The 16838-nt window shown below is 37.5% G+C and overlaps 2 protein-coding genes across 3 annotated transcripts in view; one reads left to right on the forward strand and one right to left on the reverse strand.

Annotated features, from left to right (window-relative positions):
• The first annotated feature begins 343 nt into the window (after positions 1-343).
• Positions 344-11780, forward strand: LOC135794299 (zwei Ig domain protein zig-8-like). Its single transcript, XM_065305524.1, has 6 exons — positions 344-1269; positions 9566-9765; positions 10102-10203; positions 10378-10486; positions 10721-11005; positions 11434-11780. The coding sequence occupies exons 1-6, from the start codon at positions 1161-1163 to the stop codon at positions 11562-11564; spliced, it is 936 nt and encodes a 311-aa protein (XP_065161596.1). The 5' UTR covers positions 344-1160; the 3' UTR covers positions 11565-11780.
• A 1719-nt stretch (positions 11781-13499) lies between these two features.
• Positions 13500-16838, reverse strand: part of LOC135794300 (limbic system-associated membrane protein-like) — a 76488-nt gene continuing 73149 nt past the window's right edge. The window contains exons 5-7 of one of the 2 annotated variants that reach the window (XM_065305526.1): positions 15970-16078; positions 14674-14964; positions 13500-14156 (exon numbers count right to left, since the gene is read on the reverse strand). In XM_065305526.1, coding sequence (XP_065161598.1) covers positions 14041-14156; positions 14674-14964; positions 15970-16078 — 516 coding nt within the window. In that variant the 3' untranslated portion in view covers positions 13500-14040. Of the gene's footprint in view, positions 14157-14673; positions 14965-15969; positions 16097-16838 lie in introns of both variants that reach the window. The other variant, XM_065305525.1, reaches the window with a different exon arrangement.

Here is a 16838-nt window from a genome sequence, read left to right on the forward strand (position 1 = left end):
AGACATTTGTTGACAACATTAAACTAAGAACAAACATAAATAATTAACAAGCAGGATGTACGCCGGGCGCGTCCAGTCTAAGCGACAGCAACCCTTTGAGTCGCGCCTCGCATCCTTTCCATGCGCCATCAGCGCTATCACGCTGCGATCCTTTGCACACTCGAAGAGTGTCGGCTTTTAGGTGACGGCGCCTCGGACCGGCTTTAACGATGATGACTTTCCAAGCGCGCGGGCGACGCTCGCGGCGCGCCGACTGGGGATATTGGCGGAGGCGCCGGTTAGAAAAGGTCGACGCAGTTCCGCAAGCGCATCGCAGCGCCGCGAGATGCCAGTCGTCGACGCGACGCTGTCACGTTGAGAACGCAACCCGCCACGCCACGCGAATTCCTGCACGGTGTCGAAAACACTACGCGGAAAAATCTGCGGCAAGGATGTCAAACTTTGACAAACTCCCAGCTACATAGTTCTTCAACTTGTGGATGTTGTGCAAATGGTGTTTCACGTGCTGAGTGTACAACACTCTTTTTTGAAGTTTGCTGTGCTTTTAATCCATCTACTGGCGCAAAACGGTTATAACTGTCGCGGGAAGTTTATAAACCAGATTTTACCTTATTTACGCATACATTCTTCACATATCCTTTGAATTATTTTCTTTTCCTCCACAATATCAACCACAAAATTACAAAAAACGCAATTTTAAACAAAAACTTACGTAAAACACATCAGAAATACATATATTAAGTGTGAAATTATTGCCCAATGCACATATTTAAATAATGACTTAATCAATTTACACTGATTGCATAATTGTCGGAAATATCAAGCATTTATCACGTCGAGATTGAACCGGTGAGCACGCGAGTTTGATTTGTGCATGTGTGAACGGTGCGGGCGTGCGTCAGTGCGAATTGAGTGTGCAACGGGTTAATTAATTGGAAAGTGCCAAAACAGTGTGCCCGCTAAAGTTTCACCCCTTTGTGAACATTACATAATAAGTAGTCCTGCAGACGATTTTGATTACAACACGTTTGTTCGATTCAGGGTTCAATTTGGCAAGTTGCATGCAACATGAAAATTCCGTGTAAAATTTCCGTTGTTGAGCAAAACTTGTACATGTGAAGGATAATTGCGTGTGGGAGAGAGCGAGTTTCGGCATCATCATGACTGTGCACAGTTGGATCGTCTTCACGGTGATAGTAGCAACTTGCTGCTGCGGTGGAATTTATGGTAACCATCGACGGAGAGAACGATTAAATCGTTATTTTCCAGGTAAACACCTATTATTCTCAAGATGTTTTTAAAATGTTGTTTATTTTTGCTAATAAAAATTTTAACGTGTTTTTTTTTCCAACGCAATATGCTTCGGGGTGTTTTTTTTTGTTCTTAAAAAATATCAAGTTGAAAGACCTGCCAGAATTTTTTAAGATTAATATTTCAGTTGCGAGTCAATCACTTGGTATCTTCTCCAGGCTGGCGTGGTCCCCGTGACGTTGTGCAAAAAATTGTTGGGCGAGCTGAACATTTCCGATGCCCAATAAGAAAACGCAGCGGGATGGGGGAAATTTAATAAGCGCAAAGCTTGGAAAACGCGACCTGACGCTGCTGCATTATTTTAGACGTTTTTACGCGCCCCATCTGAACGTTGTGAACTTCGTTATTGGAAATTTAGGCGAATATTTCGAAAATGCAATTTGCACACGTACAAAATTCGAATTATTCGATCAATTTTTGCATGAGCAACAAAATACGCACGTTTGACATAAATACACCATAGAAATATATTACCATGTGAAACATGATCGGTTACAAGCACATTGCAGGCATTGAAACGAATCGATACTATTTTGTTTTAATTTATACGTACACAGATGTTTCTGATTCGTTCATTTTTCATTTCCTGTCGCAATGCTCACAGTAAAACGACTGTAAAGTTGTATTCTGTGCTTAAAATGCAATATTTTTAATATCCAATAATAAATATTCATGTATAAGAGTTTTGTTTGTCGGTTTTACCAGGTTTCAAATTACAAATCGATATAACAGCGTTTTACAGAGAAAATAAATATACTTTGCTTAAAATCCGCTTAAATCGCCATGTCAATTTAATTAACACCATACGCGAGCGTTCGAACAAGCCAAGATAATGAATATCGAACAGAGTGATCAGGCGTACTGCATTGCAATGACAAATTATACATGAAGCGCGCTGGTGCGGCATTGGAGACCCGCCGGGAAAACTCCTCGAAACTGACATGAATACGTTCAACCACTCCGCCAGCTAATCTATAGATACTTTTGCGATATAATCTAGCCAACCGCGAACCTGCTGCTTGCACGGCACGCTCGTCTCTCGCCTCGAATGACGTTTACGTCTTGTAAAGCGTCTCTAATGAATTCCACGATTTCCTATCAGCCGTCGAACTATTTAGATTCACCTCGCAAGCAAGTCAAGCGTAATCGGGCGTCGATGGCAGCCGGATGGTCTCATAACGAATGAAATATTCGTCGTCTCGTCCTTGCTTTTGCATTTTAAATTGAATCTCGAGCAAAAAGTTACAAAACTACCAAAAGTACGCAGTACTAAGAAGTTGTATTATTGAATTTCTGTGCAAACGCTTTGCCCGACTCAGCGTTTGGAGCGAAGTTAGTAAATCTCGAATTGCACTGAGCAAGCCGCGCGAGGAAACATTTTAAATAGATAGATATAATTTAATCAAATGTATTCGCACAAGATTTAGAACGGCGTTCGGCGTTCGAGCATTCTTAGGATCACGCGACGTTGGTCTTTTTGGTTCGGTTAGCGGATGGGTGGACTTAAATGGGTCACACTTCCACACATCGCATGAATCCGCAAGGCTTTTCGTTGCAATTTATTGTTGCACCATAAATGTGCAACGTAAGCTTTCATCGACCACCATAATCAAAATTTTATTCTCAAACCGCAAATTTTGTTTGAAACGGAATTCAAAATGTGATTAAACCTGGAATGTAAGTAATTAAAAAGTTAAATTTGTAAGTAATTTAAAAATTCTTGGCTGCAGCTTAAATTACTTCGAGCTGCTTGAAGCACCTCTTGAAAGTTTAAAAACAAGCAGAAATATGTCGTACAAGTATTTTCTGGATATCACCTCGTAGTTGTTTCGGTCGTAACAAGCCATTGCACACTGCAGAATGAAAGTTTCCGCATGCGGACAAATAAGGGCGGTGAACACAGGCGTGAATACAAAAAAGTGCAGGGAAGTTTTGTGGTCCCAGGCGGGCTGCCGACCACAATCTAAGCGCGCCAAGCATACAGATGCGCTATACTACGTATGAGGTCGACCGTAATAAATTAGAAGTTGTTTTGTTTAGTGGCGAGATGCACGGCTGCTGACCAACAGCGCAAACGGTAAACGAACGGCGAAAGGGAGAGCTAATTATTAAATTGGAATTAGGCTTGTTGGTGATCGGTTTTTCGCCTGTTTCTCTTGTAATAGACTACGCCCTCACCAGCGGCATGCAAAACATGTTCACAATCAAGCGGGGGATGATATATGATGTTAGTCAATTTTCCAACGACAAAAAGTTGATTCTGCAAAATTTATCTCTGACATGTTACAGCATAAAACAATTAAGCATTTTTTTATTGTTTTAGCATTAGTACCTAATTCTCTATTGTATGGAAATAATTACACTTTATAATTGCATTTTGATTGAAACCGGTCCGGTTTTTCTTTGGACGGCGTGGCGAAAGCGAAATTCAATTATCAATTGCAGCGCAAACGGAAAGTGCATGTACATGCGGCGATCCCGCTGCGTCATCATCAATTTGTCGTCGATGGGAAGCGGCCATAGGTAATTTATATTCGGCGTAATAAAATTCTAGTTTTCGACTTTTTCCCCCTGCGGACCACAGCGCGCCACAAAACCTCAATTAAACGTCGGCTTCAAAAAATTGGCTTCAATCAATATATCCGCCATCATTCACGAATTCAATACGTAATTTAATTATGCTTTCAATATTTATAAATACTGATTTAACAGTGTAAATTTCAACAAGGCGCAAGCCAAAGAACAAAAACATATGTAAATAATATAAATGGCAATTATCAGGTACCACCATTCACAATTCGTATCGTTTCAATCAAAATTGATTCCAGCTTATTGATATAGATTGTATTAGTCAAATCAATATTGCCGACACCAATAAAAGGGTCCGGGGCTTCGTGCTGCGGACATCGGCATGTCTCCCCAGTCCCAATTTTTCCTGGAAGGTATAGAATTCAATTGAATTGGCTTTACCGCCTTCTTCTTTTGCCACTTCGTTCAGTTCCTTCACTTGTACGCCATCTCACTCCAATCCGCGCCCACAAAATCGGAACTTGCTACTTTCGAAGAGTTGGAGCACACATTGTTGGCCTCTGGCCACCCCAACCGCAGATCCAATTCACGACGCGACAAACTGACAGCGCGGACAGTCGGCGTGATTTCGCGTTTCTCATCTCTAGGCGGCGAATCTTAAATTTTGGCTTATCTCTTATCCTTTCACTTACTGACCAAACTTTTGTCGCCGCGTACACATGGCCGACTCTAACTTTTCCACCAGTTTTTTTGTAAACGTCTTCAAATGAGACAGATAAGGAGAGAAACTGTAGGAAGGAAGACGACGTGGCAGTCACGATCAGTGCCGGCGTGCAGTTCGTGTTCTTTCTGAATTTGAACGATTCGACAGCGAGTTTTCTAACTAGTGTCCCAAACATGCTCGGAATATCAAATCTGCACGTAGTACCGAGCTGCTTTTGACTCGGTGTAGCCGTAGCCAAACGCCATGGAACGAAAATAGGAAAAAGAATGGAAACCGAAGCTAGATTAGAACCAACTCCTCGGGCGAAATAAAAACCAGTTCATCGTTCAAAAGTGCTCTTCAAACTTTTACTGTCTATGATATTTGAGATGTGGTTTGGAAAACTTTACAGACACGTGCACATGTTCCAGACAGAACATTTCAAAAAACAATTCGTGCTTCATCTAAACGCTCAATTTTTAAACTAATTAATTTCCTCTACCCAATCCATGCGAGTTATTTCATCCGAACGTAAATTAATTAATTTCGGTGTGGTGGGCGCGTCTGCGTATCTACATCTGTAATCCATACACGTCAAAGTGTGTAAACGCGGCGATGCGTCAATATCTCGGACAAAGCGGGAAATTCTACCAAAATGGCGGGTGCGAATCGGCCATTCTGCGGTCCAACGCACCCAGAATCGCGTTTCGCGCATTAATCGTCTTCGGTAATTTGTAATTATTAAAGCCATCTGTGTATCGGGGTCGTTCTAAGGCATCTTGTTCCTTTGTAGCACAGAAACCAATAATAAACGCCATCGAATGTGTGTGCAAGTCTTGTAACGGGTGTTTCAAATTTCTAATTACCCTCTTTTGTTTGTTTACTTAAGCGTACTTAGTCCTTTAGATGTTGGCTCACCCTTACACTTTACGTCGACTAAAGTGGTGTTTGCTTGTTTGTCATATTAACATGACTAATGCGTAAAGTTGATTAAATATATAGACAGAAGTTTAGTGGCCTGTTGCAGCTTGTATTACTTGCAGCTTTGACGTAGGGTTTGAAGAAGGTTGTGCCGTCAGCGGAAAAATCTAATTAGTTTTACGCGGCGTTGCATTGAAAGCACGTCAGCGGGCGTGTTGTGAGCAAGACAGATTGGATTGCATCCCTTGATATATTTGATATATGAGAAGCAAATGGACGAGGTGGAAGGTTCGGATAAAGATTGCGTATTGAACCAGTTGGAGGTTCGCTGGGCAAGAACCACGAGGTCGAGGTGCTTCGTTTCCTTTTACGTTTACGTTTACGTTTCCATTAATGTCGGTCGTGATACCCCCGAAAGATATTAGATGGCGATTGGACGCGAAGAGCAATGGCGTTGTCAACCCGGACGCCTCCCAGAATGAAGCAACACTGACGTGCCACCACCGAAGCCATCATTCGGTGACTCTGCAGTTGAGCGAATTTTAAGGCAACTCTTACATACTGTTTGTTACAAAAACACTAAAATTTTAATAAAAAATAATAAACATTAATATTTTTACTTTAAAAACAATATAAAAACAATTTTTGTTTTGTGTTTGGATTGAGGTTGTTAAATTAAAGATTTGTTTGTATTTTATTGATGGCAGTATATCTGCGAGCACTTTATTTCATAGCCGAGAGTTTGGATGGGCCGCGATGGTGAGATAGCGAGGCGTCGGGTGTTGGATGTATAGAAAACGATTCGATCTTGATTGAGACGGAAGAGTACGCCGGGACACATTATATGGTGCGCGATAAATTGCTCCAATAAGGCAATAATGGCACAGACAATGAAACGCCCGACCGTCGCGTTACACACCGGCTTGCGGAAGAGCGCCGTCGTCTCTCCGGGTTTACCTGATTTCACGCCATGGCGGGCAAAGAAAAAACCGACTCGTTATATATCTCGCTCTTCGGCGTGCTAATCTATATTTCGGGGCACGTTTAACGGCTCGTGCAAAAAGGCGTTTGCCGAATGCCAACACGCTGCGCACGTTATTTCTGCCATTTCTATAACGTCGCTTATATTTTTGTCCACTTTTCCAATTACAATCGTATTTGATTAACATTTTTATAGCAGTTTTAGAAAAACTGACGCAAGCACCAACAAAACTAACAAAAAAATAGGAAAAAAGCTTAAAAATAATTACTTTTCTTTATAGCAACAACAAAAATTTAATTATAAAATTATATATGTTGTGTTAAAAACATTTCCTTTGATCTATTTCAATACAAAATAAAATCTAGTAAAATCCAGCAAATATAATTGTTTATGACACGGCAGGCAGCGTGTTAAATTATGATGAAACTATGAAATAATGCAGAGCGAACTAAAAAATGCATGACGAAGAATAAAGAAATAAAATGGCGAGCGGTGGCAAGTTTAAATTGGAAAAGTTTGTCGCCGCTGACGTTCGCAACGACCCCCATAGTCGTTGGCTGTTTGTGGAGCGTTTCAAAATTGATTCCCTTCAACTGTTCCATGACTATGTGTACATTCGCGCGGATTGACGCATATCTAATAAGGATTTGTGCGCTTTTTATTACTAGTTTTACTGCTGGACAATTTTACAGCAAATCAATCCTGTTTTCGTTTTCTGTTTCGAGTAAATATCAATATGGAAACAACGAAAATAAATACAAAGTGACATTAATCACTAAATTTAGAATTTTCATCCGTTGCGCTGCATACAAGTCGTAAATTTCCTCCAGCGGATTACGCAGAAATAATGCGACGAACCAACTATAGAAAAGCGCATTCCGGAAAAGTTGCGCACTCGAATTCGCATGTATGTACAGTGTACATATCATTTGTAGTCCTGACGCTTGCACATTGTTCGCTGCGAGTCCGTAAATCATCTGCTTCTTGCAATTGCGCCGACAAATATTATAATTAACTTTACCCATTCACATTGTAACACTTTAGAAGACAATATACGACTATACATATTTTTATTTTATCATAATTTTAACTGTGTAGTATTTTAAACAGTATTTAAAAAAGATTAAAGAATGTTCTTTAAATCTGGCGTGCTTTGATTACTCTGTGCATTGTCATTAGATTATCCAAGTCCTAGGTACACAAGATAAGGCTCCTGCATCGCCGGTATCTCCACACTGTACACAAAGCTAATTAACAAACGGTAAAGCCAATTAACGATAATTACTTTCGGTTCGTGCGCGACGAGAGCTCGCGTGCCATTTTCGTAGAGTGGTTGGTATACTCGAGTATTGGCAGTGAGAAGAGCAAGCCAACAAAATGGCGATGGTGCAAATTGTCTAAATTCCAGGTATTGCATACGTTTCTTATCAACGCAAGGATTCAGCCGGTTATCTCATCACCATTTGCGCCATTAGCTAATCCTTGGGTATTGCTTTACATTTACATTTACATATTTGCAATAATACAGTCATAACACTGAATAAATTATTTTACAAATAAAAAAATGAATATTTTAATAGAAAAAACTAAAATTATCTGTTTTTGAATGATTCAGCTCTTGGCGTTTGGAAGTTTATCGTCATGAACTAAATTTCGACACAAGTTTAACTTTTCAGACGAAATTACTACGTGTTTCATGTTTCTGAACAAATTGTGAACACATTTACATATTTTATACCCACATTTATACTAAATTAATAACTTTGCGATTACAAGAAATGTTTTTGTTCATTTTTTTACATTTTGAATTATATTTTGTACAAACATTGCGTTTTCTCTTCTTTCGGTCTTCGGAGAACAATAAACTAACTTAAACCATAAACCGCGACTTGAAATAGTCGAAAGACAATGCCGTTGGTAGATATTTTTTGGCTCTGTTTAAATATGTATGTGCTAGGCGTAACTCTTACTTCAGAAGCCATTTATTACTGTTTACATGAGTTTAATATTTATAAAAAGCGTAATCTACTTTTGGGCGGGTTGTTAGAGCGCAAATAATGGTTGTTGGTACACAAATGTTTAAATATCTCCAGCAAATATTTACATTTCAATACTGACGAGATTGTGTAATGTCTTCACTATTGTTTGTCGTTTCTCAAACCAAAAATTTTAATCAAAACAATCATACTTTAAGTATTATACTTCTTACCGCTTAAATTCTGTTTCCAATTTATTTTTATTTTATTTTTTTGTCTCTACGTGTTTACATGCGGTTTTTTCTTGTTTTTCAATTTGCGATCCCTCGCATTTTGGCGACCGGCATTCGCCAGTAGCATTTGGCGTACATTCGCGTATCACGCTCGATAAACTAAGCAAACATATAAACCGCTTAATTAAATATGTTATTGTCGGCTAGCGCTCTTTCATTAACCCCCTAATCCGCGCCGCCGCCGCAGCACTTTTGTGTGTTTCACGCAGCGCGCTTTCAACATTTGTGTATTTCATTGTTTCCTTCTGCGCCTCGATGGCTTCGAACGCGTATGTTGCGGCATGACATTTAAAATCCTCATCACTAGTTAAATAGTGCACGTTCGTGTGCGTGCGCGGGCTTCTGGTGTAACGACCGTCTTAATGGTGACAATAAAATGTGCCCGAAAACAGCATCGTGGCACGAAGCAACAACATTCGGCGTGTAGCGCAAAGGGTTTTTCCTGACCGCGGAACGCAATCGCATTTATTGCTATCAGCGGACAGTGTGGCTGAACCTTCAGCGCAAACGACAATAAGCGATGGAACGATGTTGTCGACGGCGGTCTAAATGAACATGAAATGTACAGCAAATACTCTCATATCCAATTCGAGAGATAAAAAGGTGACATCAGGCGTGTTAAAATTGTAAACAAGTTTCAAAACAATAACATTCTATTGCCAACTGTAAAAATTGCAATAAACGTGACTATTAAACCTCTAACGGCACACATTGCGCCATCTATCGCATACTTTTCGAACATAACAATCCTCCAACGTTTTCCTTTTCGTCCTTATTTCGCATTGATTTTCACAGTACAGAATTTTCACTGCAGAGGTCGCAACTAACAAAATATCCTTTAATTTTTCAGATAAAGATAAAGACAAAGATGATCTCTTATCAGCACTTGGTAAAAATCACAAATTTGACACAGGACCAAATTCGGTGTATCAAACTGTGGATGTAAAACCATCCAGGTTTTTCCTCAGTCCAAATCACACAAAAGTTCACGCGCAAACAAGGACGACGGCTGTTCTTCATTGTGAAGTTACTGATATTGGAAATTGCACGGTAAGTATAAACTCATTTTTCACACTAATGAAATGCTGCCAATTCATAAATCCTCGTTTAATTTGTTTCCCATCATTGTGCTATTAATGTCAAAAAGTATTAAAAACTTATTGAAACGGAATGAGACAATTGATTTCGTCAGATTGGGGTAACAACGATTAATTTCCGTCATAGAAAAACCGAAAACCTCTTTTATCTTCTTTCCTTTTTTTTCTGTGCTTTGTGAAAGCAACGATCGTTTATTATAAGAATTGGCCGCGCCACCCAGTTGGGATTTTCCACCCCGTTTTTTTTTTCAATATAATAAAGTTTTAATGAGATTTTTTTGCGCGTCAGGTCACTTGGAAGCGGATACGGGACTATCAAATATTAACTTTTGGTCTGTTGACCTACAGCAGCGACAGCAGATTTTTCGCTCGCAGTGGTAAAAGTGGCAAGGTAATGTTTAATATTTACATCAATATTTTATTTTTTTTCGGCTGCGAGTGTTTGCGTTATTAATGTTTTGTTGTTGAATTTTTGTGATTTCAACGTCGCATCCGCACGGAATGTGTTTGCTTTGAATTTGGAATGGAAATTGGAACGCTGACAATCCACCTACACCCCCCACAGGATTGGTCGCTGCACATCAGATACGTGGACACAGATGACGCCGGCGTATACGAATGCCAATTGTCTTCCCATCCTCCGGCGAGTGTTTATGTGGAATTACAATTAGTAGGTTCGTATGCATCGTATTGCCCTGTGCAATCACAATCCAAACTTGCAACCAGTGCAAATAGGGTGTCAAAACGCGTAAACTTTATTTAAAATAAATAAAACAACATGCGGTATATTCGCAATCAGGACTCTGAAATAATATTTAGCAATATTTGCGTGAGTAAAGTACAAAGGGGATTTTTACGTTTATAATTTACATTTCAAACATGTTTGTATATTGTTATTGGGTTTTTAGAAGCGCACGCTGAAATAATTGGCGGACCGGATAAGATCGTCAAGTCTGGGTCGCCGCTGTTGCTCAGCTGTGTCCTGAAGCGTAGCACAGAGGCGCCGGAATATATCTTTTGGTATCATGGCGATCGTATGATCAATTACGATCTGGGCGGCGGGGCGGCGGTGCGCCACGGGCGGCAAGGCAGCGAGTTACTCATCCCTAGCGCTGAAGTTCGCCATGCCGGAAACTACTCATGCGTGCCGTCAAACGCACGTCCGGATAGTGTCAATGTTCACGTCCTTCACAGTAAGATAACTTTTTTATTCTCTATATATTCAAATACTATTTTTATACAATTTCTTTAAAAGAAAATAAGTTTTTATGTTAATTTATTGAAAACTGAATTTTTATTGACATTTTTAAGCATTTTGATTTGATTAAATAATTCACCGTAACAGACAGTATATTTATTTAACATGAGATTACAAATCATGATGACCATTCGTGTTGTTATTTACGACCGATCGATAGCAATTAATCCCTTTCTATCCCTTTGTACGCCTCCTCTGTGTTTGTTTGTATATTCAGTTTCAAACAGATGCGTATAATCCGCATGTAACTCAAAATATTAAATTTCTTTACACGCCAAAATTTGCCAATTCATCATATTTAATATTTTCACAAAATTTTTAACGTATTTTCTTATATAAATACTAATATTTGATTAATTTTAGGTGAAAAACCAGCTGCAATGCAGCACGGAAGCAAAAACTCATCTACATCCTCGCATTCTTCAAGACAAAGTACACAAAAACAACACCTGCTGGTGATGTATGTCCTGCTACCTGTGATAATGCACAGATGACCGTTTTAAATCTATTAATATGAATGGATGGAATGTTAATGCGCTAGCAGTGCGGGAATATGCCAGGAATGTAATCAAAACGGATAATAATGACGAGAGCTATACTAAGCTAAGCAAAACAAACTCAAATTAAGCCAAACTAACACATTAGCTTAAATAATGAAAGAAAAATGACAATTATCATGGTTGTTTTGCTAATAAACTATAAAATGAAAATGTTGTAGATTTTCTATTTCCATTTATCAACGTAAATACTAAATTTTATTGCTAATATTGAAATAAGACTAATCTTAACTTTAAATCTTCATGACAAGATATTATCTGTATGAATTTGAAAATTATTAACAATATTTAAATAATAATCGTACAAATTTATTTAAAATTATTCAATAAATCAAATTTTTTGATTTTAAACTAAAATAATTTTCAAATTCATATTTTAATATCAATACGTTTAATTAATGTAAATATTGATAAACCTGATGTTAAGCATGGTAAAATAATTCCATGTCCTTCCATTGAATGGTACGAGAAGTTAACATTAAGTGAGATTATCAACTAATTTTACATTAACCATAATTAAAACAAAAAAAACATAAATGTTTGTACATTAACAAAACAATAATTGAAATAATATATAAATATAAAGATATCAAATCTAATTGCATCCAGAATATAAACGTGTGTATTTTTGCATATCATCTTACAACTTAGGCCGATAGATAAAATAATTGTTTAAATATTCTACGAACACAACTAAAGTAATAACATACGAATTACTCGTCGTCCTGGACAAATATTAACATATACTACTGACTATTATTTTTGCTGTTGCAATGTTACAGTCTAATCTTAAGTAACAATACTTAAACATGAATGGCAATAAGAAATCTTCTCAATTATTTGTAGACGTTTAATTTCTACACCTGAAAATCTTATAAAAACACATTTACGTACTTGATATTTACATATTTTTTATTAAATAAATTTTTATACATGTATATAATAGTTATAAGTACATAATGGAATGTATGTATATAATTAATTATATAAGTATTATCTATATAATATTAACAACATTGGAAAACTCTAAGTAAGCCTTAGTTAAAGTAAATTGGCGCTATCTATGTTTCAACATTATTTTAAAACTAATACAAACATATTATAAATAAAACCGACTATTATTGTTAATAAACAATTATAAAATAATGTATTTTATTAACATATGAAACTCAGTCATGGTGAACTTTTGTGAAATTAACATTTTTATTATATTTTTTTCATTAATCAAATCTCTTTGCTTGTCCGTCGCGTTTTAATTTGTTTCCAATGTAACTAATCAAATGTTTCTTTTATCATACGTCCGTATATGCCTAATTAATCCATATTTATTTATTAAAGTATATTTATATATGTATGTAATTATCATTTAGCTTTTCTTTTAATTCGCCCGCTCGTCATCCATTCGTGTGGCATTCGTGTCATTTCACAATAATTGTTATCAGTACCATTACGAATATCAATATTAATTAACAGTATGTAAACATAAACATAGAGTACATTTCCCATTTTGGTTTTTAACTGATGAGTATCATAACGGCAGCATGGAACAATTTGTTCATTTATTTCAAGTTTTGTAATCACAATCGTGATGCTAAAAACAATATTGGTTGATGTTTCAGTACTGAATGAGAGTCGTTAAAATGGATTAAAGATAAGTCAATTTTGTAATGTTTAAAAATGACATGTATACATGTATATATTTAGGAATTATGCACGTCTCTCTTATTTGTAGCTCATATTATCTTTTTGTGAAGAAATTTATTAATGTTTATTATACACAAAACTTCAGTTATGTCTTCCTTTATGAGTTTGATTGAACTTTCACAAATTGTCACGTTTAATAATTTTATTTACATTACTAAAAAACGCTTTCATTGTTTAACATCAATTATTATCAATATAATGTTTGTTGGATCAATTAAACTTCTTCATTACAAAATATTCTTTCTTATCAGGTAGTGTAACATCAGTTAAACACATTTGTTTTGCATCCATGCATTATTTTGATCCTGGCTAGTGTTAAGTATATAAATTCCACATGTGTTTCCTTTCATTACTTAAATTTACTTAAATTTCAATCTATTTCTATAAGAATTGATTAGTTTATAACTTTGTATGTATTATTAAAACCATACATATAATCATAATCAATTAAATCCAACGCGCGATGGCCGGAAGTTTTTTTCTGCATTCAATAAATCACACAGTCAATATTTTAATTTTAATCAAATCTAAAGTTTATCACTCGTCGAGTATTTGCTGTTGCACTGCACTCAATTAGCTACACTTGAGTTGAATCACTCGGCCAACATTAATCTTGTTTGAAGAACAATGCGGTTAATTTTATGTTAACACTAAACGTTGAATGTAATTGTCGCTTGTTGATTGTTTCGAATGCGAGAGCGCTGGATGACTAGGACAGATGTGCGACGATCAGTGAGACGCCGATAATGAGCAGCCAGGACGATGGGCTGCACTGCAGCCAGGATAATCCGCGGCCGCCGTGCTGCATCGCCGCTGGATTTTCTCCTGCAAAAACAAACACGGATTAATCTGTGCGACCAAAGAGTGTCAACAAGTTTTTACGCGGATTTCGCTCGGATTTACGATGATCAAACAGGTGAATGCTGATTAAACTCATAAAAGGCTTCGTATTTAGTCACAACTAAATTTAGATTTTAAATTTCGATTCCGGAAAGTTTGTAATTCAAGACTGAAACTCGTTTGGGGCGGACTTTGGAAAGATATTACAACTCGTCTTTATCTTCAACTCCTATTAGTCTTTGGCGGAGCAAATTGTTTCTGCATTGGGAGCTGTAGCGCTCGACTTGTTTAAAACTTTACTTTATCGTTATCGCCCACCGCAAATGTACAGTCTTCTCGTATATTTCAAGAAGACAGCGCAAATCGAAGACAATTAACATACACTATTGAGAATGGCAGTAACTTTTTACTTTCTGACGTTAATTTGCTTCAGAACAGAAAAAACGGGAAATAATTTTTAACTTTTGAAAATTTTTATTTTAAAACTTTTTAGATTGCTTACCATTGAGTATATGTACATATGTGCTAGCTGGCTGTGCATTGCTGGGCACGCAAGAGTAATTTCCGGAATGTCTAGTCGCCGCATTGGTGATCGTCAGCGTGCTTGTCTTCGCCGTCAATTCAGTGCTCACATTGATTCCTCGATCGACGTCGTAGTTGATCATTCTGTTATTGTGATACCAGAACACGTAGCTTGGATTCTCGGTGCTTTGTAGCACTGTGCACTGCAATTTCAACCCAGAGCCGGGTTTGAGATATTTTTCAGCTGGTCCTGATATTTCTGCTCTCGCTTCTAAAAAACACAGAAAAAAACATAGTTTTAATATTTGAGCCGGTTCTGTATTACTACATTCTTGTTGTTGTTGTTTGTTGGCAGATATCGACTTTTTTCCAGTGATTGATTTCATTTTCTATTGTGCTGCGTCCGAAGGATATCGAAACTGAAAGTAGAGTGTATAGAACACGACTTGAATTTTGTATAGAATTTTCTCGTGAATTTTCTATCCGCTTTGCTATTCTACTCTCGCCGCGGCACAGTCTGTTATTCGTTTATCCATTTGTATACAAATGCTGGCATCAGCTTTAATATTTTCCCGTTGAGGCGTTGGCCACTTTTCACTTTCGTTTTCAGAAAAGCGTTGGCTTACTGCTTCGTTTTTTTTTCTCTCCCTGACTGCCTGCTCGTATCTAATTGATATTCACGGCGTGTAATTGCCGGCATCAAGCCTTAGAAGTCGTCCACTGACCAAATTAATTAAATCCGCACTCGTTTTCGTTCCGACAAGCAACTTCCTAGTTTCTATCTTCTTTCTTAGTTGTGTGTTGGCATTTGCCTGTTTATCGCGGGCGAATGGAGGCGAAACCGGGGCGAAAGTTGAAAGCGTCCGTCGTTATTAATGTTACAACTTGCTGCCGAAGCAATAGAACAAGAAGTAACACGCAGTAATGTCCTTAAAACCATCGACAACGACGCCCGCCCGCCCGAAACTTCTTTAATATAAAATAAAAGCTGCTACTTTAAGCGTTTTTCTATTTTATTTCTTCTTCGCGTTGCCAAGTGCGCGCCAATGTATATCTTTACTACTGCAACTAGCAGCCAAACAAACCACGCGTAGAAAACTCACAAAACTCCAAATAACACCGATTTTTTAAACAAATTCGTACAAAAAACGATGCAAAACTTTAAATTTCGAATTCAAGTCTGCTTCGCATAACTCTGAAGTTTTCAGGAAGAGTTCTGTGACGAACGACGCAGTGGCATGCTTCGAATGCTAAATTAGTAAAAAGGGCATCTTACCGACGACGTTCAGCTGGATGAAAATACTCGTCGGCGGATGCGATGACACTTGACATTCGTAAAGTCCAGCGTCGCGCAGCTGCACGTACTTGATCTTCAGCGTCCAGTCCTGAAAGAAAGAAAACACCTATTTTGCGTTACGATTTCAATTCAAACTAAGTTCTATAACTAATGTCATGTTTCAGTGTTCATGTAGGTGTCAAGTTGCAAGAGAAAAGTTAAATTGGTTGATTAAAAATTGAAATATTTAAATATTCCGATGAAAAGTTCAGGTTGAAACTTTGTATCAAGTTTTTTTTTCCTTATATTATCTATATTTATATAAAATTATTTTTACTAGTTGATAAATTCCTAAGAAAAGGGTATTTTAAGTAAAATTTGTTTTTTTCTGTATTGTTTATAAAAATATGAAATTTTCGTATATTTTTTCTTGGATGTTAATTTAAAAATTCATTATTACTCCATGGCTTCCTTAATTAAAGAGTTAATATTTTAGAACAAAAGTTTTCAGTTTGTAAGGAAAGCAAATCCGCTGAAACAACGCTTTTTCGCCTGTTATATATATTTTTTTCACTGCACTGAAATGAATGAGAAAGAAGCCTGGTTCGGTATAACAAGGCAAAGAATGGCTTATAACCGATATAATTGAACGACCGCAATGAACCAGCTAGCTGCGGCAGCAAATAAGTGGACGAGTTAGGCAACTGATAATGCTTTATCAGCAAAGTTGAAAACGCTAGCCTGCACGAGCTTTGAATGTCACGATGGAGTTCTGTGTTAGCTGCAAATTAAGCCTCACTAATGAAAAGCAGACAAACTACTCCCGGCGCTCCAGATAAAGTCGCCGACCGCGAACGTGCGGGGCAAAA

The sequence above is a fragment of the Atheta coriaria genome, unplaced genomic scaffold, assembly GCF_025399875.1.
Source record: "Atheta coriaria isolate IRGN ID8LTWV9N9 unplaced genomic scaffold, Caltech_Dcor_3.1 hic_scaffold_6_pilon, whole genome shotgun sequence".
In the NCBI taxonomy this organism is placed as follows: domain Eukaryota; kingdom Metazoa; phylum Arthropoda; class Insecta; order Coleoptera; family Staphylinidae; genus Dalotia; species Dalotia coriaria.